Genomic DNA, 25,205 nt, shown 5'->3' with positions numbered 1-25,205 from the left:
AGTCCCGCATGCGCAGCGAGGAATGATTTGATTTTTTTTTTTTCACTCTGTCTGCCTATCTTTTTTTTTAGCCAGTGAAAAACAAAATGGAAAATCATTCCAAAATTTGAACGAAACTTGGTGGACACCGTTGGCTGCTTGACAAGGACGAATTGATTCAATTTTGGTGAAAATCTGAATCCAGATACGAGAATTTTTTAATTAATTGATAATCTTCACCATTGATAGATGGAGCCAAAAACGATGTACAGCATGATATTTCCAAAAGTTGTGGATGAGTTATGACAACTTGGTGGATGAGTTGGGTATGTGACAGAAACAAGCCGATTATATTGTGTTGTGTGACGAGGACGTATGGTACGGGTTCAGATCCAGTCTATCCATCCCATTGGGACCATACTTGGCTATTGGATACAATCCTGGATGGGTCGCCACTCCGACGCAGGATACTCAAATGACTCAGTCATCCCAGCAAGCTGGTACTCATTTTGCCGACCTCGGAAGGATGGCAGGCTGAGTCAACCCCCTGGTGAATCAATTCATCGGGAAACGAGGCTCGAACTCAGGACCCTCGGATCCCAAGCCACCACCCAAACCACTGAGCCAACACCAGGCATACCTGGTCTATCAGTGGGATACAAAACGTAAACGGGTCAGATCAGTGGAGGTTTGCGCTCTACCGAGTGCCATTCTAGTTGAGTAATGCATCCCTGAAGGCGATGTGTGGATTACGATATCTTCACCTGAGATATCTAAGAAATACCAGGAAGCTCCACAAATGAAAAATCTAAATTGGTGAAAGACTATTTACACCTCACCTCGGGCTCAACGACGTGCAACTGCGAAACTACGCACCAAGGGCAAGGCCTCATCCAGAACCACTCAGAAGGCCCGAGAGTTCCATTTATTATAGAGCACACTCTATTTATTACAAAACCAAGTGGTGATCAATTGAGGAAATTTAAAATGAGAAAGGAAAGAAAGGGGAGGATAATGGAAGAAAGAACAGTGTATGGGGAGTGAAGGTAGTTGAGAACAGATGCAAGTTTGGGAAGGGAAGGTAAGGAAGATGCATCTTGAGATTAAAAACAATTACACAATATTTGATTACTGTGCCGAGTAAATGTATGTCCCCAATTTTTATAAACGAGATAAAACACAGCTTGATGATATTGAAACGATCAAATTCTTCCTTTGATTGAGCAAGTTCAGAGCAGAACCTGATGGTCAGATGGCTGGTTAACGCTACAGCTGTTTGCAAGGCAACCGGTTCGATTGAATGATTCATATAGTTTATACCATACCCAGCATGCTTAAAAATGTCTTACTAATGGGGAGGACCAAATTGGACGAAATGCCATCATGGCATCATTCCACAGCACACCACGTGGTATTTTGTCCACCATTCGTCCTGAGCCTTGATGTATGCCATTCAGACGTTCTATAGAATGGTCAATGTTGCAATCACATACGTTGCACATTCATCTTTGGGCTTGATTCATCAGAACCTGCTCGGAGCAGGACTTGTGCTTTTTCAAAGTGGATTTCCAGAAATGTTGCCATTTTTGGAACATCCAGAAGACTTTCTGAGACATAATGGAGTGGAGTCGGTGCACCGATGGATTCACCAGTTCCACAAACCACCTTCCACCCTTGGGAGGGCAACCATATCCTTCCGGTTGTCATTAGGTAGTTGCATACAACTCTCACACATCTTATCCAGGACTCGTAGATAACATGTCACATGGCCGACTAAATTTGAGTAAATTGGAGGAGATGATTTCCTCTTTTTACGCAGATGCTCCATTTTTCCTTTCGCAAATCAGTGTTTGTTTGTTTTGATCTGCCCCTAACAATGCTAATGATTTATCCACTTATCCACATCACGAGGTTCACTCAAGACCTTTAGTTTTCTCATGTACTGCTTCACTGCACCCGGCTGTGATTCTTCAGCCCAAAAAACTCGTCCATTCATGTGTTCCACATCAAGGTGTCTACGCATATACATTGTCTCCTGCGGTATGCGATAGCATTGCTGCCATGGCTGTTTTTCTCCCCTACCACCAGTATTACCTACTCTAAATCCCACTACTACTTTAATAGCAGCCTGGCATTGGCTTAGCGGTTCGGTTGGTGGCTTGGGATCTGAGCGTCCTGAGTTTGAGCCCCGTTGACTGCTGAATTAACAGCAGGGGGTTGACTCAGCCTGTCATCCTTCCAAGGTCGGTGAAATGAGCAACAGCGTACTAGTACTAGGGGCACTGCAGCAGCGGCATAGCCATGCCCCTAACCAACGATGCAACCAGCAGCCAAAAAGGTAGTACACTATCGGCACTTTAATGGCCTCAATTGAAACTGGGATCAGGTGGACGGCCATGCGCTCGGTATAAAGTCTCACTTGTCATTCACAAACCGGCCGATCAGGCCTGACGGTCGACTGGAGCTGATAATAATGGACAGGAACTTGTAATTTGTTGAGAGTCTCGGAGATCATTCATCTACTCGTCATGAAGACACTGTGAGATCTTTACATGCATACGCTAATACGAGCAGATGGGACACCCAGATTGACGTTCATCCAAGGGACGGGACACACCTTGATTGTGAAGCACCGACCGGACAGTTTATAGATGGGATGAGTTCATACCAGAGAGTCTCACGAATAACTGTACAAGTTTGAATTATTAGTAAATGTCGTAAAAGTGCAGAGTACTGGCCTATCATTGGGATACCTATCAGGCCTATCATTGGGATACCTTTTGTATCCCAATGATAGGCCTGATCAGGATCTGGACTTGAACCAAAATCGAATCAGCTTGCCCAACTCATCCACCGAGTTTTCTCATAATCCGTCCATCACTTTTTGAGATATCGTGCTATATATAGCTTTTGGCCCTGTCTCTCAATGGTGAAGAATCACTAACAAAAAGATTCCAGTATCCAGATCCAGATCATCATCAAAATCGAATCAATTCGTCCTTGTCACACACCCAACCTGTACACCAAGTTTTACCCAAATCCATCGATAATTTGTTGAGATATCTGGCTTGCAAACAGACAGGGGTGAAAACATAACCTCCGTCGACCGACCATCGGTGGTGGAGGTTCTTACGATGATTACACTGATAAACGGTTTAGTGTAGTAGATCGTAGAAAAATCATGTAAATTATGATACAAGCATCAAATTTGGCATTCCTGTTCTGCAGGGGATTCTGATCAAATCTGCCCGATTGGCCATTTGAAAATCCAAATTTTGAAAAATTTGAAAAAATAAAAAAAACTTCAAATAAAATTTGAAGTCACAGCTGGCTGAAATTCTTGAAGCGCAAGTGAACATCCCAGACAGAGAACCAAAGGGAGATGCAGTCATCAATGATGGCTTAGCACTTATCAATGCCCTACCTCCACGCACTTCAAAGATATTTGATGACTATTTGATGAGAAGACATCATCCCAAAGGTGGAATCCTATGGTGCCAGGTACGAGAGGGTGGACGTAGTGTTTGACGTGTGCAAGAAGTCAAGTCTGAAGTCTGAGGCAAGGTCGAAAAGGGGGCAAGGAATCAGAAGAAGGGTGACAGGAACCAGTAAGACCCCAAGTAACTGGAGAAGCTTTCTTCGAGATGACAGCAACAAGACTGAGCTGTTTCACTTTTCCTTGCGGAAAAGATGTGTGAAGCACAGACGACAAGCACAGTCATTGTCACAAAAGGAGAAGATGCCATTAGCAACACCAGGAAGTCACTGGATGCTGTGTCTCCATGTTGTCATGAAGAAGCTGACACTCGAATATTTGTACACACCAGGGATGCAACGACGGATGGTAGCAAGTCCATTATCATGAAGGCTAATGACATGGACGTACTTGTCATAGCAATATCTGTACTGCCATCCTTACAGGAACTAGGTCTTGAGAACATGTGGATTGCCTTTGCCCAAGGAGCCAAGGCGCGATGGATTCCAGTCCATGAGGTAGTTTCTGCAATAGGGCCTGAGAAAGCTCGAGGGATCCCATACTTCCATGCGTTCACTGGATGTGACGTCGTGTCTGCCTTCCGCGGTAAAGGGAAGAAAACTGCATGGCAGACTTGGAACGTCTTTGATGATGTTTCTGAAACATTCACCAATCTCAGCCAGCATCCAACATCGATTCGTGATCTTGACTTTTTTGAAGTTTTTATTTATTTATTTTTTTTCCAAATTTTTCAAAATTTCGATTTTCAAATGGCCAATCAGGCAGATTTGATTAGAATCCCCTGGAGAACAAATGTGCCAAATTTGATGCTTGTATCATCATTTGCACAATTCCTCTCAAAAATTGCTGTTATCTACCCCCCACTAGTTGTACTGGGGTTAAAGATAACGTGCACCATAATCTCCAGGCCTACAAAGGGTAATACCATTCCACGTTAAGTGGGATGTTAACTGAACAACAAGGCTTGTAAGACAGATTATAAAGTTTAGAGCATTGTCGGACATGCTGGCTTGAGGTTAAATGTGGATGGTTAAATGGTAAAGTGCAGTGTAATCATGGTGTAATGATCTCCAGCATATGATAAATGTTAACCTATTTGATTTCATGCACACAAACAATCCTCTTCCTTTTTTTTCTCATAAAACAGACTGGCCAAAACTCACATTTTGCTTTCATCAACGATTTCGTTGATAGTGTTATTTTAATGTCATGTCGATCGCGCAAGCCGGAGTATAAAGCATTTCAATATTAAAAGCCAGGCTCCACATCACCTCTCCACTTCACTCTAAAACCCACACCATCATGCTCCATCTCGACCCCCATTCGCACTTTCCTTGCCTGCAAAACACAATTCCCTCCCTCCATCGCATGGTGATGGGACTGGTTGTCACGACAACACCTGCAACATCTATGCACACATGAACACGAGTGCGCAAACACACACACACACACGCCCATCGTGTTAAGGTTCATGTATATCTCGAGGAAGCACCCAAAAATGGACTTTCTACAGCAATGGCGCAGACACATCCAGGAGGAAACACGTGATTCAATAGCGAGGGTGAATCATAATCTCTGTGTCTGTCTTTGTTCCTCTCTGTCCCTGTCTAGCTTTTCGGAGCCCCTCAATTATAGGCCAGCCTCCTCCGATGCAGCCAGCCTTTCATCCTCTGTCACACGCCGTGTCTGCCCAGCACCTCATGTAGGTAGCTACTCAATCGTATACGGGAATTAGTAACTTGTTTCGGGTGTTTGTGATTACTCGTCATCGAAAGGTACCGTGGAACCTTTAATGTCTACCACCTTGTGACGGCTGACCGTCTCCATCATTACAAACGTTTATTCGAAGGACGGCGCACTTGCTGCAACGCCTCGTCGGTGAAGCGCCAATCCGACAGTTTGAAAGTCAGATCTGGAATCGAACCCGCACTAGACGGCTCAAAGGTGAGCAATCTACCTCTCAACTAACTTCCCAGTCCGCAGGACGAACTACCCTCACACTCGCCTTTGATCGACAATTCCTCGGTGAACGTATGCCTTTCCTCCCACCTGACCAATTGGGCTTGCCTGAATCTTGAGGATTAAACCACCGTGGCTAAGTTAGTAAGTTGCCATCTCTTTGTATGATATTAACCAGTCACAGATGGGATCTATGACAAGCAACCTTCCCATTGCCATTCGCTCAAAGCCGCATCTGTTCCCGATCCAAGCTTGCGCCGAGAGTCTGCCCATCCGACTGCAAAGATGTTGCACAGCAGAGGCCCACACAAAAGGCACACGGCGTAGCCATCTGGTAGCTTGTTCCATCAAGATGGCCTCAAGGGGTGAGGGGGTGACGGAGGAGTAAAGGAAAAATAATTGACGGTAATAATGTGACAACGGGCTTGCACAAAGGCAGGGATTGTCAAACAGGTAGGGATTCTCAAACGGGCACGATCAGACATGTAAAACCATGAACGGAAGACACCTATGAAAGCCCTCTCAAGTACTGGACCAGTCCGATGATGAGTGCGAACTACTGCTGGCACAGATGCTAAAGATCAGAAACACATTTCAGGGAAAAGCATTTGATGCCAACAGGGAACAAAGCGAGATGTGAAAGCCCTGATGAAACCATGGCAGGAAATTCATTATGCCATGCTGTCTGCTGCAACGTAAACCAATCTGCATAGCAATGTGCTGCGGCAAACAGCTCACAGCCAAAAATATGTGTCTGCTACATCATGGATCTTTCTTGGACAGTGACCAAACGGGGACAAAATCCCACGCTTATATCTCGGAAACTGCTCCGCGTCTATTGGCCCCTGCAGGATCCCAAAACCCGCGCGCATATCGTTCGACAGAGCAGAGAACTGGGGGCAGCGCTACATACAGCAAGCTTTATAAGAGGACCCGATTATCAATCACCGGATGCTGTTCACCACCCCGTGGGACCCCCTTCGGTGTCGATTCTCTGCGGAGGCCTCCCGTTAGGACACGCTTCCCTAAGCGGCTGAGTATTGACAGCTGACTCGTGTACAGATGTCATGGCAGGTGTCATCCATCAGGCTTAGCAGCTGCTCTGTAATAAAAATAAGGTAATCTGTCAGCAGGACCTAACCCCTGGAGACTGGGTCTCAAAAAACATGCGTCAGCGGCAATACCAAGGTATTACATTCATCTTCGAAATTGCACCAGGTAGTACAGCGTACAGATGATCAAGCAGAGACTATTTGGTGAAGCGCCAAGCCAAGTCGTCAGGTACTCCATCGAGACTTTTCAAATGGCAAGAAATGAACAATCGCTTTGCATCCTTTGTGGCACCAGCAGAGAGATTGTGCTCTTGATACACCGCAAGTGACATCCTCACGTGCACAATCCTGGATATGACAAGTCCCCAGGTTTTCTACAAAATGCAGTTGCATTTTGGTGATAACGGCATAAATGTGTGGAGACTGAAAACGACGCTTGTCTTGTTTATCTGGAGCCATCAAGGCTTTGAGGCTGTGGTTTTGATGTCACACCATGGTATACGGCACGCTAAGTAAAGGAAGACCTTATCGATAACTCATGTGAGACAGGCACAGATTTATGTATGAGCGAATTTGCATTAAAGTTTCACCATTACAGCCTGTGGTTTGTCGAGGCTCATAGAATAGCTGAAGCAGAATGACAGGGAACAAAATGGAAACGGGGGAAAATACCAACAGTAAAGTATTTAAGTGAAACTGAGATCAGGGGAGGGGGGAGATGGACGCATTTGGCGGATACAAGCTGAAACACAGCACGAGGAGGATTTCAAAATAACCTGGAAAAAGGGGTGCTTGGGAATGGGGTCATTTGGGGTGGAGGAAATCATGTGATGTCAGGGAACACCATCAACTGAGGGTCTCAGTGAACCTTTTAAATGGTGTTCAAGGCTGAAGGATCCATTTATGAAAAGACAGATCTAGCTACTCCCAATGTAAGGTCAGGTATGGGACCATGTGCCGGAGCAGCGCGTCATTGCATCCACTTTCCACCGGCACTCGAGGGGCCTCCATCTGGTCATCCTCCAGGCAGATGCCTGGCCAATCCCCATCTCCTTGAGATGCCGATCAACCTGCTGCAACCATGAGGCATATGATCGGCCCATTTCCCTCCTCCACTCACAAGGCTCCCTCGCTGAGAGAATTTGGTGAGCAGGATCAGCGTCAGGATAACGAGCCACATGCCCATACAGCTGCAGCTGACGCTCACGGACTATGTAGGTAACAAGTCTCATTTGATTCTCTCTCAGCAACCGCTCGTTAGACACAAAGTCCGACCAGCGATAGCCAAAGATTCTCCGAAGAGACTTGATACCAAAGGAATTAAGTATCCATCTCAGATCCCTGGTCAGAGTCCAAGTCTCACATCCATAGAGCAAGACTGGAAGCACCAAGGACCTGAAGACTTGGACTTTCGTCATCCTGCACAGGTACCGACCACCACACCCCATGATCCAGTGAATCCATCACTCCCCAGGCCCGACCCAGATGTCTATTGACCTCTGGCTCACAGCCAGCAGAGACATGAATATCACTGCCAAGGTAAGTGAATCTCTTCATGACCTCAACATTCTCACCACAAAAAGGCACAGAGATGTCATTGAAAAGACTGGATCTTAGTTTTGACCCAGGAAACCCGTAATCCCAGTGGCTCCGACTCCTCATGCAGCACCTCAAGGGCCCCCAAAAGGATACGCAGAGTCTCTGCAAAGACGACTGCATTATCTGAGAGATCTTGACATTCCCAAACGATGCACCACAGCTTGATCTCTCTGACATCCTCCCCAGAATCCAGTCCATAGAAGCGCTGAAAAGTGTGGTGGCCAGTATACAGCCCTGACGAACTCCAGTATCAACTGGAAACAAGTCGGAGAGAGTATCACGACATCTCACAGAACTCTGAGTATGAGTAAAGTTCAAACATCACATTGATCAGTTGTGGTGGCACCCCACAAAGACCAAAAATCCTTCAGAGGACATCCCGATTCACTGAATCGAACACTTTGCAAAGATCATCAGCAAGCAGCCCCTGCCAAAACTCTCATCTGCGTTCGGTGAGGACGCAAAGGGCAAATGATACGGTCAATTGTTGATCTCTTTGGTGTAAAGCCCGACTGCTCTGGACACTGGTGCTCAAGCAGATGGTGGGGAACCCTATCAAGAATTATCCGAGCAAACACCTTGCCCAGCACTGAGAGCAGCATCACCTCTCGGTAGTTGTTGCAGTCCTGGTGATCACTCTTCCTTTTCAAGAGAGGGACAACAAGACCTCTCTTCCAGTCAGTTGGGATGATGCCTGTGTTCCAGGCACAGCACAGAACTGCATGCAACGACACGAGTGCGGCATTTCCACGAGCCTTGATAATTTCAGCATGGATGCCACAGATCCCCAGAGCTTGAACCCATTTTGAACGGTTGACCGCATTCTGTGTTTCCACAAATGATCACAGTTGATTGGATGGTCAGCAACAGGGATAGAAACACCCCTGATATCCAACTCAACAGCTGGTGGATCAGACTGGTACAGCCGCTCAAAGTAACCGGCGCAGCGGGCCTTCACTTCAGACTCTGTCAAAAGCACACCACCCTCCACTCCAACTCTAGTACACCAAGGGACGGGCTTGGAGGAACGCAATGCGCAATTTTCCCTGAAACAGGATGAAAATCACTTGACCACAGGTGATGCTCTACCCCTCACAGATTCGTCACACAGAGGCCTCCTTGTCCACCCTCAGAGCACATCCAGTTTTACGCCTCAACTCCTTGAATAGCTCAGTTATGCCATTCAGCCTGGCCCTGCGACTCTGGTCAATGTTGTCCAGAGTCCCTTGCGAGACAATATTTATCTTCACCCAATGGTGAGTTCCAAGACATCCACCAGCAACATCAAGGACGGTGGTCTTGAAGGCACTCCACAACTCTTCAGGATTCCCCAAAGCACCCAGACCCTCCAAATCCCCACTCAACCTGTTCGCAAACTCCTCAGCTACCCTCTCATCCTTGAACTTGCCAACATGCAGCCGAGGCTGGGATGGTAACGTTCTCCCGGATTTAAGCTGCAACTTCAGAGTTGCTTCCACAAGGTATTGAGGACCTGAGTACTCTGGTCAACCCTGCAGTTTTGATCATCCTCCAATAACCATCAACGAGCACATGGTCACTCTCCTTTGTCACACAACCAGCATTGGAATACCAAGTCCAGCGATGAGTCTGTGGGTGCTGAAACCATGATCCAGCCACCCTAAGTCCATGGCTTCTTGCAAAGTCAAGGAACTTCATGCTATTCTGGTTCACAGTTCCAGACCCATGGGGACCAACACACGTCTCATAACCGTCCCTATCAGTGTCAGTAGATGCACTTAAATCCCCCAAAGACTAGAAGAGTATCTCGCCTGTGGCACTGATCAACCACAGACTCGAGCGTGACATAGAATGTGTCCTTCACGGTGAGATCACTCGCTTCAGTCGGAGCATATACATATACCAGTGAAATGACACCCAAGGAGTGATGAATGCTTAGTCCCATCACAGCGAGCTGACCGGTGCTACCTCAATAATCATTGTAGTCAGCTTATTGGACAAAGCTGCAGCAACCTCTTGGGAATGGTAACCATCAGAGCGACCAGACCAATAGGAGGTGTAATCACCCACCATGATCTCGCCATGATCAGATCTCCGAACCTCAGAGAGAGCTGCAATACCGATGTTCAAATGCTTGAGCTCAGATGATAACAGAGACAGGTGATCATCCTCTCTTAGGGATAGGACATTCCAGGCACCCACCCGAAGGGACCGCCTCAGGTTAATCCAAGGAGACTGCTGTCTGTTGGACGACACCTCAGCACCACCCCAACACACACTTCCGCAATCTGACCCAGGAACGTTACCCCGTGGTTTTCCTCCAATCATGAAAGAGTGGAGGTCCCAAAAGCTTTGCCCCAATCTTGTAATCCGATGATCTGCCCTGCGGAGGGCAGCTGCACTGGCGGTACTCCCACGGAGTGTGTTTTCAGATTTCTTTGTTTTTGGTGTGTTTTATGGAATGAAGGGTTTTCCGGTAGCTGTAGTGCAAATCCTGCCACCAACCTCCTTAAAAAAGTAACCCAACTGCAGGGACGTCCACAGACAGAGTTGGGCACTAGATATGGATGGCTGTTGGTTCACTAGGAGCTCCTCTGCCCTTTGACAGGTTTTGTTTTTAATCCTGCTGAGTGTCCATATCCAAACACCCTCCTCACCAGAAAATCTGGTGGGGAAGACGGTTTAATCGCCACCCACCCGACCATGAAACAGGTTAGTATAGATTTACATGATACCTGTAGCAAGTCACAGATTTAACCTGATCTGACTCCCTATGGAAGCTAACAAAGGACAGCTGGAAGGTGGTACATTTTGAAGGATTTGCGAGACCATGAACCAAGCCAACTCAGGCAATGTGCCCGTGGCAGAAACACCTTACTGGCGAGGGGAGAGAGAGCGCGGCGAATTTTGCGAAATCGCACAGATCGGTCCGGATCAGCCTGACGAACATTTTGGCGCTCGGCGGCTCATTTGCCATGGACAAGACGGATCGTTCGGTCACAGCTGGCAATCATGCGGTGAGCATGTGATCACGTGTGAGCACACACATACAAACACACATAAGATCCACAAGAACATTCGTTCATAAAAACCCACCATCCTGGTTCCCTCTGATCTACTCGAACTAAGTGACCTTGGCGAGGTGAGAGGTGAACCGGTATCACTTGGGTCGGTAGTGCAGGAGGAACCAGCAATAGAAACACTAAAACACCTGTTCTTTATGGGGGGGAGGAAAGGAGTAATAAATGGACACGCTGGCCTACAACAGTCTTCAGGACACCAACTTGGCAGTGGAGTAATACTCAATTTTCGATATGCTTTCAAGAACTGGGTAATGTTTCCAATTATTGGTTGCCCCCCCCTCTGACCCCCACCCTTTCATTTTCATCATACAATATTACCTTTAATCGCACAAGGGCCATCTATTTATTACGTCTGCAAATATGGCAGCAGGACACCCTTCTCTCCCCTCCCCATGCTCATAATCTCCTCTAAACATTGTTTCCATTCCCTACCCACACCTCGACCCCTGCCCTCCACTCTACATTTGAACCACATACCACCCTTCATCCCCCACCCCACTTAAAAAATGAATTTAAAAAGTCCACTAACCTCGTGACTGTGCTCTCCTTTTTGATGTGATCTCAAGCTCAAAACATTCTAAATTAGAAGGGTACTCGGTGGAGCGCATACCTCCACCCCGCAACGCCTGATTAACGAGAACACATCGGTCCCATTACATTTTTTGAAATATCATGCTATACGGTGCTCTATCGTTTTTGGCTCTATCTCTCAATGGTGAAGTTCACTTAAAAAAATATCGGATCCGGATTTAGATCTTCGCCAGAATTGAATCAGTTAATCCTTGTCACACAACCAACTTGTCCACCAAATTTCATTCGGATCCGTCCGCAACTTTTTGAGATATCCTTCACACAGACAGACAAACAGACAAACAGACAAACAAACAGACAGACAGACAGACAGACAGACAGAGAGGGGTAAAAACATCACCTCCTTCACCTTCGGTGGCGGAGATAAATATGTCCTTTACCACAATTTAACCTTTGCAACTGGACTTGTACTTTGTACTCTTCGCTACTACGTTGTACTCAAACAGGGAACAGTAAACTCAAATGAAAGTTCTTCCTCCTCTTCCATTACGTGGAAGCGTATTCCATTGCAAAATGCAATCACATGCAGTGGATGTGATAAATAAATACATAATCCCTGAGAATGCCTTTATCATCCAGGTACAATCCTCAACCCCCACCTAGATCCAAGGTAACAAATACTCAACGTGAACTACATTTGAAATACAGCATCTGAGAGCAAAGATCCAGGGTATGGGACAAAGATATGTGGCAAGCATCAAACATAGCACGGCACATCACCGGGGCTGTGCCACGCGGAAAACTACCTGCACCGGTTGAGGAGCATCAAGGACAAGATCCGAACCATGCCGTGAGTTTTCAGGTTATTTGACATCTTGAGGGCGAATTTATTCCCTTTCGGATCACAGATATTGATCTGACGTAAATGGTGGAAAGGCGAGAGGACTTTGATGCGGGATCATTCATGGATCTCTCCGGTGACTGCCGAATGATAACTGTGAGCACGAAATGAGAATCATGAGTGTGTCTGGGTAAATGGGCCTCGTTTCCGATCTCCTATTCGTTTCACTAACGGTTCGACTCGGCAGATGCGTGCTAGCATGACAAACCACAACGTTCTGCTTAAGCCGCGAGCAGATGGAATGAGCAGCAGACACAATGGGAAAGGTGTGTTTGTGACGTGTCTTGCCCCGCCCCTTTGTTTAAACAACCTCGAGCTTGCCACCTCCGTTACGTGAGGGCAAACGGCCTGCGGGATCTCTGGGGCTCATGAGTGTTCGGCCGCAATGGCCACCGAGACACTTGCACGGAGATACAAGGAAGCCTTATGTTGGAAAAAGCAGTTAACCGCCCCAAGGTTGCGAGTTACAAAGCACGATGTAGCCTCCTGTGGTCTGCCCTTTGTGGTTACCATGGTGGTGTCCCTGGACTTCATAACTCCATTAAATGTTACAGGTGGTCTTGTAGGTCAATATCCACACCCTATTTTTGGTCTTATGTCATGGAAAGAGGAACCTCATATTATATACTACAAGCAAAATTATCCATGACCAGTGACAGGAAAAGTTTCAGTGAATCTTTCAATTTAAAATTATTTTGTGGACTTTAATTAAAAAAGGTTAATTGTGTTGCACTCCTAGTTTCACTCAGAGCCAAAGCTCTGAGCTACTTATATTGCCCACTGTGAAATGGTGGTACAACATCGGGCGGCGGAGGTTGGATTTTTCGCATGGAAGAAAAGACGTCCGAGACGCTCAGATTCCGAGTCAATTTTCTATCAGAGTATTGTAGGACTTTGTCATGTGGTTGCTTCAAGGATTTCCAGACAGCATCACGCCGTGCGAATACATGAATGTACGTCGAAAATTATTGGGAAATAAAAACCGGATGTGATGAAGGCATAAGTGGTGGTGCTGCCCGGAAGCCTTGCATGGCCACACAAAGTTGTTTGGCATAGTTTGTGGCGTTGGTCAAGGTGACATCGGACGCTGAGAAGGATTCTCCTGGGACACGAAGCGGTGCACTGTACACTAGCTCTGCAGTGGAGCATCTATGGTCGTCTTTTAGAGCAGCTCACGTACCAAGCAGGACCATCGGTATGACATCTGTCCAGGGTGTAGAGTTGTTATGCGGTTTCACGGAAGACTTAAGTTGGTGGTGGAAACGCTTCACCGTACCATTTGCTACTGGATGGTAAGTGGTGGTTTGCACATGGTTGATGGTACCCAGGAATTGAGTCAGCTCGCGAAATACAGCCGATTCGAACTGGCTACCATGATTCGTAGTGATGGTTAATGGAACACTAAAACGTGAGATCCAGGTGTGGACAAAGGCCCTGGTGATGTTAGATGTGATGATGTCAGCAAGTCAGTCTAGCCGATAAATCTGCCAATGGGTGGAGTGGTCAACACAAGTCAGTGAATAGTAGTGCCTGTTTGAAGGTGGTAGGGGTCCATCAAGATCCACATGGACGCTGTCGAAATGCCTATCCGGTGTTTAAAAGGTACCGAGTGGTGCGACAGTATGAGGTTGGGCCTTTGAGCTTTAACACTGAAGACATTGCTTGGCCCAACGGCGCACGTCGTCGTTGATGCGTGGCCAGACATAGCACGCGGTTAGGAGTCGCTGGGTTTCTCCAATACCCGAGTGGATGAGTGAGTGAAAAGTGTCAGACAGTACGACGGAATATTGCAGGAACGAAAGGATGTGACTTTCTTGTCGATGTATCACACACAAGGGTAGTATTTGTCCCTGGCGGCGTTACCTCACGAAATGCAAGCGAACCAGTTGCAGACTCGATGGGGAGCTACGTGTCCTCCCGTTATGCTGCTGCAAGTACATTAAAATTGATGGTCGGTATGTTGGTAGAAGACAATGCCAATACCTCGATGCGTGAGAGAGCGTAAGCCGCTGAGTTTGCGATTCCCTTGGTGTGCCAGATGTTGGTGGTGATTTGCGAGTTATAACCGAGTTAGCGAAGCGTGCAGGTAGAATGAGAGTCCGAATGGGTGCACAGAGCGAAAGATAAAGGTTTGTGGTCAGTCAGCACAGGGAATGGCCTGGCCCTTAAGAAGTGGTGGAAGTGCTTGATGGCGAGGTAAACAGCAAGTAATTCCCTATTGAATGGGCTATACTTGCATTCTGTTGGCTTCAGAATTTTAGAGGCCAGTGGATGCCAATCGATGAATTGGTGAAGGGCCTCGGCCATCACGACCTCAGACGCGTCTACCATCAGGCATATTGGTGCCCTGGCTTTGGATGAATCAGGAATGAGGCAATGGCAAGTGTGCCTTTGATGGTGTGGAAGTTTGACAAGGTTGGCTTTGACCATCGGAACACTTCAGGGTGCTTACCAGTTGCAAGTAACACGGTTAGCAGTTGCAGTGTAATGGCTGCGTTTGGAATAAATCGATGGTAAAAGTTGACGACATCCAAAAACGATCGCAGTTTGCGTTGAGATGAAGGTAACAGCAAATCCTGAATTATCTGAACCTTCTCCTCGAGCGGACGATGAGCGGTTAACACAGTGACCGAGGAAATTCAACTCCGGAACGCAGAATATGCACTTTGTGGGATTGATGACGATGCCGAAGTCCTGGAAATGGGCGACGGGGTGTTTTTCTGGTGTTTTTCTGCGATTGCGCTGGCAATTCGAATATCTGAATACACATAGTGGAAGTGTAATCTACGCAGCACCTGGTCGAGAAAACATTGAAAGGTTTGTGCAGCTTTGAGGTGTACAAAGAAATTCAAACAGGCCGAAACGTGTGGTGACAACTGTTTTCGGGATTTTTTCTGGATCCAAGGGATTCTGATGGAACACACGAATAAGGTCGACATTGGAGAAGATTGTAGCTACATGGAGTGTAGCAGTAAAATCCTGAATGTGTGGAATGGGATAACGGTGTGGAACAGTCTCATTGTTTAAGGATAACAGTAATCCCGTGAGGACGCCAATCCTCAGGAGTCTTTTTGCGTACACTGTGCAGCGGTGAAGCCCAACTGCTGGACGACGGTCTGATGATCCCACGTTGTAACATTATAGTAAAACTCCTGAAAGTTGATACATAACTTTTCAGGTGCTAGTCGGCGAGTATATTGCTGCGGATCCGGGGTGGCGGGAATCTGACCCAGTCCTAGGTGCCAGCCCCGCCACCACCGTCTCCGGGAGTCTATAACGCCGGCCGGCTCGGCACAGGCCTCGGGTCACGCGTCTTCAATCGCGATGCCAACGTAATACTGCACCTTACCAGTTTGGGAGATAGAACCCCTGGTTACAGACTGGTTTTGTCAGAGAGCGAGCGGCGGAGTCCACCAGTCTGTAACCACTTTTGGTTTTATATGCCAATCGAACGGATCGTTCCTCGACGCGACACGCATTAATCCATAGCGGCAACTTCATAAGAATTAACCAGATTTGTTGGGGAACATCAGGGATCACAACACAAGCAATAAACACGACATTGGTTTTTATTAACAATCAACCCGTTCTTATCTTGGGAACCACGGCTACAGGTTTCGAGGGGATCACTCCTGAAATATTCCTTATACAACACGTGCAGACAAAACAGACAGACAGACAGCATGCATGCATGCAGACAGAGTACTTGGTGATGGCTCATGGACGAGAGGAAAGTGTCAAGAAGCACGAATGGTGCTTGTAGCAAACAAGCAGGTGTCCACGGGCTCGAACTCCCAGCTCGAACGCGCCGCGCGGAAAGAAATGGTGGTGCAGCACCTTTCCCGCTTTAGTCACCGTGTGTGCACGTTCTCCTCAGCGCGTTCCAGCTCCGCACAATGTCGACGATGTGAGACAGCCGATCTCTCTCCAGGGTTCAGCACACAAATCCAGGCCTGGCCTGTTCTCCAGACAAGGCCCAAGTCGAGGTCCGAGTTCCACAGGCGGATCAACAGTGTCGAGCCGTGAGGTGAGTAAGGACCTTCAGACGCTCCAGCGTCTCCTCTCCTGCCTTCCCGCCTCGAAGCCCGACTCCCGCTTCATCCTCTCAGTTCCTCTATTGCCTTCCAAACTGAGAACCCCTTTTCGGCGCTCATGGCCTCCGAAACCCGAGCAACCTCGAGAGCGACGCGCGTCCAAACTCCAAAACTGAACTTGTTCTCTCTCTCTCATTCGCTCGCTTCGACACACGCCTCTCTCGTCGACTAACTGACCAAAGGCTCCGCCCCTTCGCGTCACTGCCTCTCCAGGCCACACCTCTCTCTCGGCCACACCCCTCCTTCTCTGACGGGGTGGGGCCTATCCGGGATGAGGAAGGAATAAGAGCGATCTCTCGTTTCTCTCATTTCACCACCGTATGAACATAACAACAGTCTGTTAATCTCCCGACACACATGTATCATACACTTTACCAAACAACCTATCTAAACAGGCATTTAATGGGGGAACTGAGCTAATCCTATATTTAGTAGTCCCATAAGGGCCATTTCCGTAACAATATGATGCAGTCGTTGTGTGGGTCTTCGATCTCCTAAATCCTAGGTCGTAAGAAGTTGAAAGCGGCGGTGCTCAGAGGGGGTCATGCATTTTATGAACCCGGTCTTCAAACTCGTGCACGGAGCGATCATTGGAGGTTGTAATAAAATATCTCTCACCTCCATCACATACTCTGGTGACAAGGAGCCAACAATGTATTTGAATTGCATTAACCTCGGTAGTAATGCTTCGGGTGTCGAATTGAGTTTCATCTTGCATAAAACCACATTTGCGGGTCATTAGGACAGAATGGCGGCAGCGTCATCAAAACCGTTGCCACTGATGAGGCTGGTTGAGCATATGGGAAGGGCACGATTGGCTGTTCATTCCCGGCAACTGGTTGCACGTTTGCAACTCCTTGTCCATCCATTTGGATCGTGTCGGGGTCATCAATTTAGTGTGGAAGAGAAGACGTCTGAGATGTTTGGATTCCAAATCAACTCCTTATTAAACCGCAACGGTAAAAACTCAAAATCCCTGCCGGGAAATCCCGTTAAACCAAAGCTAAAGTGTATTCACATATTACACAGTGGATGCCAATCGGCATCGAAATCGGCAATAAACTCTACTCTGGTACTGAGAGTGCTGTGAGATGTGGTGGTACCATCTCTGACTTATTTCCAGTTGTTACTGGAGTTTGTCAGGGGTGTGTACTGGCTCCCACACTTTTCAGCACTTGTATGGACTGGATTTTGGGGAGGATGTCAGAGAGATCAAGCTGTAGTGCATCGTTTGAGAATGTCAAGATCTCTGACCTTGATTTCGCAGATGATGCAGTCATCTTTGTGGAGACTCAAGATATCCTTTTGGGGGCCCTCGAGGTGCTGAATGAGGAGTCGGAGCCGCTGGACACGGGTTTCTTGAGTCAAAACTAAGATCCAAGCTTTCAATGACACCTTGGATGTTGCTCTCCTGCCTGTGCCTGTTTGTGGTGAGGATGTTGAGGTCATGGAGAGATTCACTTACCTTGGCAATGATATTCATGTCTCTGCTGGCTGTGAGTCAGAGGTCAATTGACGTCTGGGTCATGCCTGGGGAGTCATGTATTCACTGAATCATGGGGTGTGGCACTGCCGGTACCTGTGCGGGAGGACGAAAATCCGAGTCTTCAGGTCCTTCGTGCTTCCAGTCTTGCTCTATAGATGTGAGACTTGGACTCTGACTAAGGATCTGAGATGGAGAATTAATTCCATTGGTACCAGGTCTCTTCAGAGAATCCTTGGCTATCGCTGGTCAGACTTTGTGTCCACCGAGCAGTTGCTGAGAGAGATTCAAATTAGATTTGTTACCTGTATAGTCCGTGAGTGTCAGCTGCGGCTGTATGGACATGTGGCTCATTTTCCTGACACTGATCCTGCTCACCAGATTCTCCCAGCGAGGGAACCTCGTGAGTGGAGGAGGCCAATGGGCCGACCACATGCCTTTTAGTTGCAGCAGGTTGATCGGCATCTCAATGAGATGGGGATGAGCCAGGCATCTGCCTGGGGGATGGCCAGACGGAGGCCCCTGGAGTACCGGCGGAAAGTGGACGCAGTTACTCTGGCGCATGCTCCCATACCTGACCTGGCCTGACACATTACGAAACCAAAGGCAAAATGATGCCGCTACAAATATCTATCTATAATTCCAGCAGTGTGTGTGTGTGTGTGTGTGTCTGTGTCTGTGACCGCTGTTTCTCGACAACCGCTGGTCCGATCCAATTGAAACTTGCCAGATATATTGCTGGGGACCCGAGGATGTGCCTTTTTAAGGTTTGATATTAATCGGACAAGTGCTTCCAAAGTTATGGCCATTTATTTACCAAACCAATGACAAGACACGTTGTTGCGTGGGCGTGGCCGATGGAGGAAGGGAAGCTCAGCCGCGTTACCCATTACAGGTTACAACGTACGGGCTTCCGGAGAGTGATGACTTCGTGTATTCTAATAATTTCTCGATTTCTTATGCGCATTTATAGATAAACACAATACCGCAAGTTATGATCGTTTTCATATGAGACGGTGCATAAATTTCGGTAATATCAGAGTGCTGGTGTGCTCCGAACCAGGAAGTAATTTTTTTTCTCTTCTCTTCTCTTTTTGTTTTTCCTTGCTAGGACATTGCGAAAAGGCAAAATACGTTGGCGCAAATTGAATAATCGGCCATTAAAACCTAAATTGCGAGTCATCGTAACTGTGATATGCGAACTTCCGCGCCACCCACGTACGGGCACGCGAGAGCGAAGAAACGGCCTGTGTGGTTGTTATTTGTTGCTCGCGGTTTGAATATTTATTATTATTTTTTTTTTTACGGGCAGCCGCGTTCCCCATTATGGGTTACAACGTACGGGCTTCCGGATAATGATGACTTCGTGTATTCTAATAATTTCTCGATTTATGCGCATTTATAGATAAACACAATGCCCCAAGTTATGATCGTTTTCATATTAGACGGTGCATAAATTTCGGTAACATCAGAGTGCTGGTATGCTCCGAAGCAGGAAGTAAATTATTTTTTTGCACGTTTTTTTTTCGTGTATTCTAATAATTTCTGGATTAGTTATGCGCATTTATAGATAAACACAATGCCCCAAGTTACGATCATTTTCATATTAGACGGTGCATAAATTTGGGTAATATCAGAGTGCTGGTATGATCCGAAGCAGGAAGTAAATTCTTTTTTGCACGTTTTTTTTTCTCCTCTTTCCTCTTCTCTGTGTTTTTCCTTGCGATAAAAGGCAAAATACGTTGGCGCTAATTGAATAATTGGCCATTAAAACTAAATTGCGAATAATCGTAACTGCCATATGTGAACTTCCGGACAGTGAGGACTTCACTTCCGGATAGTGACGATTACTGTATTCTTTCTTTCTCGATATACTGTACTTTCTCGATTTTCTTAAACCCAATACCCCAATCCAGTCAGTGACGATTACTGTATTCTTTCTCGATTTTTTTCTTGATTTATCGACTTACTGTATTCTTTCTTTCTCGATTTCTGTACTTTCTTAAACACAATGCCCCAATCCAGTCGTCGTTTACGAGAGCGAAGGAACGGCCTGTGTGGTTGTTGTTTCTGGCACGTGGTTTGAAAGTTTTTTTTTTTTTTTGCATGTACGGCCACGCACGTACGGGCACGTGAGAGCGAAGGAACGGCCTTTGTAGTTGTTTCTGGCATGCGGTTTGAAAGTGAAGTTTTTTGTTTTGTTTTGTTTGCACCTCCGGGCATGCACTATTACCTAAAAAGAGGTCAAAAGAAAGCTATTTTAAATAGTGTGTTACTCCATGAAGACCTGTATTAAATTGACTTCAATCCAGATATTCATGTTGATTTTAAAGATTACTGAAAGGGACAATAAAGTGACTGACGATGTTGCATGAGGAAAAGTGAAATTAAAATGCAGAATAACCGATCAAAAGCTTTTCAAACGCATCACGGGAAGCGGCCATCATGAATGGGAGACAGACGAACGCACGAACAGACACCATGGTCGCAATATGTATAAGATGGTGATTTCACATGGCACCTCTTGGTCATTAAATTTACTTTGAACAGTTATTTATGAACTATTTCAGTGCAGCATCATACGAGGTGTGTACATAACTGCGTTTACAAAGCTTTGATTCAATTATTCTATTTGCTTGATATTTTTCCATCGTCTTGTGTTGTCCTAGTTCTGAAATCTCGAGTCTCTGCCTGTTTCTGACTTCTTGTCCGTTCCACCCCTTGAGAGTGGAGTACCCATGCCATTAGAATATAGCGAAGCATGTACCCTATGTAATATGTGAAGCAATCCTGAATTATTAGTTTAGATACAGTGAGACCCCAAGGCACCTGAAAAGATCCACAACAAATCTCCAGGCACCAGTTAGAGGCACTTTAGGGAGGCTTAAAGTGGGGAAGAGGAGGTGATTGTCAAAGCACCACTAAATTGCCGGAGAACTGCAGGATCAAGTACAGTGGGTGCAGGGAACGCAGTAGTTGTGCAATTGCGCAGGGACTGCTGAGTCTCTCCGTACACACAGACCACTCGAGGAATCGTGTTGAAGAGAGCGGGCAGAGCAGACAGACAAGACAGACAGACATCTTTCTCGCTGGTGGGATATTGCATTGATCAAGGGAGTCGGCCGGCCACGGTCTTTACTGACCCTCCACAAGGGTTCCTCTCATGGACTCTGTGCAAACCATGAGTAAGAGAAACCCAAAACTCTCCAAGTGTATTACCACGTGCTCTTTACCTGGACAGACATTCCAGGAACCGACAAATGCCAATGGTGTGAAAAGAACTCACTTGAACTGGCGTAGAGTGGACCCAACATCTCTTTTGGCATGTCGTGCGTCCCATTTTGATACCCGGGTATGTTTGTCGATCATGATGCAACAGAACGTCGATATCATCAAATCTGGAATGATAGGTGTTCGTTCTCTCTGTACACACGAAATGGTGTCCTTCTTGTGTCTGACGTGTCTGCAGCCGCACACCGTGTGCTTCATCTGGATCTCGATTGCCATTCAATTGCTCGGGATTTTGAGCGATCGGAATCCGATTCGCTTCGTCGTGGATCAATGCCTGCTCATTGCTTGAGTTTACCTATTTTGTGCAAATAAACTCGGGATTTCCACCTTTTGTACAAGTGGCATGACTGTTGCGACTCATGTATGTTCCTTGTGTAATGGCTGATGATCCTAGCCATGTTAAAACACTACTCGCTTAGCCCGATGACCGAGATCAGGGCATGACCACTCGATGCTATAACTGTTTGAGATATATATATATATATATATATATATATATATATATATATATATATATATATATATATATATATATATATATATATATATATATATATATATATATATATATATATATACACACACACACACACACACACACACACACCTGGAGTTTGTGACAGTACTCTTCTTCTTTAACATCCTCAATTATTCTTACATTGTTGTGGGGTTAGCTGGGTGAAGCTTGGCCCAGGTCTTTCACGAACCGGTTGGCAAGGCGTCGCGTTCCGACTAAAGTCATGGCAGGCGACTATAATTTGTTCAGGGTGCCGGCGACGTCTCGCCGACTCGACGAAGGACACCATGGGATCTTTAACGTCCGCCAATAATGACGCCAGACGGGACGTCCAGTTTAACGTCCATCCGAGAGACCGCGCACACATTGATGAATCGCCCTGCCTGTGAAACACCATGATGACAGTTTACAGCTGGATCGGGATTCAAACCCACACCAGATAGCTCACAGGAGAATAGTTTGTGACAGTATTATCCAGTACAATAGTTCGACAATAGCGTGTATTTAAATTACTATGAACACAAAAAAACATTTAAAATGACAAAAAATAAAAATTCAGCAGAGGATCTTCAGACTAACTACGTACATTACCTGATGTTATATTGCCGCAAACAGCACAATTTATAATATTGTATGATATTCATGTCTCTGCTGGCTGTGAGTCAGAGGTCAATTGATGTCTGGGTCGTGCCTGGCGAGTCATGTATTCACTGGATCAAGGGTGTGGCACTGCCGGTACCTGTGCGGGAGGACGAAAGTCCGAATCTTCAGGTCCTTGGTGCTTCCAGGCAAGCCGAGGCAAACAAAAAGGTCACACTTTTTAATTAACCTCTCCCCTAACAAAAAGGTCACACTTTTTAATTAACCTCTCCCCTAACAAAAAGGTCACACTTTTTAATTAACCTCCCCCCTCCAAAAAAGGTCATGAAAAAAGGTCATCCTGTATTATCGTGCGATGCCGCACAAGCCAAACGATATGACAAGGGAAGACAGTCTGCGTTGAATGTGGATATGACGTGGAGGCGATGGGCCAAATAGCCAGTTATTCCAGGTGTGGATTGCCTGACAATGTGACGTTCGACCTGGCACGCGATACACACCGAATGTCGTCGATAAAACATCGTACAACGACTTCGGATCGGATTTCTCGCTTGGGTTCGTCCTCTCAAATGGGTCCCAACTTCGCGGTCTCCCGACGGACCGATCCGCGTGCCGGGTGCACGGAGCACCTGTCTACCTGCGGGAAGGGAAAAGCACGGTGCCAAACCCGCCAAACATCAGTGTGCACCACCAGGCAGTGCCGGATTAACCATTAGGCAGACAAGGCATGTGCCTTAGGGACAGCCAAAAAATTCGAGCCAAAAATTTGGCCCAAAAATTGTTTTCACATAAAATATTTGTCTTTTTTTGTATTAAATATTTTGTTCTTTAATCAGTTCATCTTTTGTCTGGGGTCCATTTCCATGAGCCCGAGATATAATTTAAAATTTTCAGGTCATTCTCTAAAATTTCAAAATGTGCCTCAAGGCCAGCCGAGGATTAATCCGGCACTGCCACCGGGTCTTGGAACCAGTGCGTAAAAGCGTAACTCTTGCGTGCAGGGGGTGCCAAATGTGTCCGTGCACTCACAAACATCACCGGAGCACGAATCCGAAACGGAATAAAATCGTCTCAACGCACAAAGCACTTGGATGACATCGTCGCACCACTCACTTACCTCGTATTTTCCAGGTGTGTCACGCATGTGTGTGTGTGTATATATATACATACACACACACACACACACACACACACACACACACACACACACACACACACCTGTCCGTGCCCGTGTCACGTGTTTACCTGGCCGTAATACCCATGTCGAGTGGATACTTGTCCGTGAATATGCGTCCACACCTGTATTACGCACGCATCTCCGTGTGACGCGTACCTGTGCGTACAATGAGACCTGTCCGTCCGACTCGTAACTGTCCATGTGAGACACACCTATCCGTACCCTTCCAACGCGTTAGTATCCGTTGGTTCATCGATACAGCACACAAAGAAATGCGCAAAACGCATGCCACGCAAGGATATTGGAGCGACGGATGGGGGGGGGGGGGAATCGGGATCTCGACACACAAGGAAACACTAGCAGTCCGACCCGGGACCAGCATCTCCTTCTGTAGAACTAAGTCCCAGGTCGGACAACGCGCGCGTTCGAGTCCTCACCATCTGCAGGGTACAAATGAAGATGAGAGTGCAGCGTCCCGTGCAGCACGCCATGCCGGCACCGTGGCCCGTTGTGCTGTCGGTTGCACCGGATCAGTTGGTGAGCCTCCTCCGGGCTCCCTGCTCGCCGCGCACCCTCAACCGGCCTCCCGAGCCTTCCGGGCCCCTCACGGGCCGCTCACGGCTCGGAATCTCCCGGTTCGAGCGCATCACCGAGCCCGCTTGCTCCGGAGCCCCTCCGGCGAGCCTTGCCGATGACGTCTGGAGAAGCAGGCTCGATACTGCGCCGCCCCCCATGGGGCTCCAGCACCTGATGCCGCCTGTCGGACGTGCTGGAGATTGCGTGCGTACTGTGGAGGCATCTGGCACATCATCCTGAGCAAGTGGAGCCTCGCATTATTTACCTTCACCTGAGCTTATACCTCGCTGCTCATTTTTAGAAAGCAAAAGCGGTTATGAGTCTCCAGGTCATCCGTCAATTAGTTCGAACTCCGTGGTGGAGACGTGACCGCTGATCATGTGGATCTAGTTCGCTATTCGTATGTGCTCAGATACACCGATCCAGTTTTTACTCAAAATTACCTGTTTTCACTCCCTCGTTCCTGGAGGTCACGCTTTTCGGTGGGTAACCCCCCCCCCCATCAACGGCATCACTATTTAATTAACCCCTCCCCAAACAAAAAGGTCATACTTTGTAATTAACCCCCCCTCCCCAAACCAACATGAAGGTCAGAATTTTCAACTACCCCCCAAACCTCCCACCACCACCAACAAAAAGATCATACTTTTTATTAACCCCCCCTCCCCAACCAACAAAAAGGTCATACATTTTAATTAACCCCTCCCCAAACAAAAAGCATACTTTTAAATTCACCCTGACCCCAACAAAAAGGTCATACTTTTTAATTGACCCATACCCCAACAAAAAGGTCATACTATTAAATTCACCCCTCCCCCATCAACAAAAACATCATACTTTTTAATTAACCCCACCCCCCAAACCAACAAACAGGTCATACTTTTTTGG

At 46.9% G+C, this 25,205-nt stretch overlaps 1 protein-coding gene across 4 annotated transcripts in view; it reads right to left on the bottom strand.

Moving 5' to 3' along the window:
• Positions 1-24,458, bottom strand: part of LOC147013299 (sodium/potassium-transporting ATPase subunit beta-1-interacting protein 3-like) — a 198,008-nt gene extending 173,550 nt beyond the window's left edge. For 2 of the 4 annotated variants that reach the window (XM_085855003.1, XM_085855002.1), the window contains exon 1: positions 24,179-24,458. In XM_085855003.1, the coding sequence (XP_085711129.1) occupies positions 24,179-24,232 (54 nt within the window). In that variant the 5' untranslated portion in view covers positions 24,233-24,458. The remainder of the gene's footprint in view (positions 1-24,178) is intronic. The other 2 variants (XM_085855001.1, XM_085855004.1) reach the window with 2 other exon arrangements.
• Positions 24,459-25,205: the final 747 nt, after the last annotated feature.

The sequence above is a fragment of the Eptatretus burgeri genome, chromosome 14 (assembly GCF_056783735.1).
Source record: "Eptatretus burgeri isolate ZD-2024b chromosome 14, Ebu_testis_v1, whole genome shotgun sequence".
In the NCBI taxonomy this organism is placed as follows: Eukaryota; Metazoa; Chordata; class Myxini; order Myxiniformes; family Myxinidae; genus Eptatretus; species Eptatretus burgeri.
Note: the sequence above shows the minus strand (reverse complement) of the source record. Positions and strands in the feature narration are given on the sequence as shown.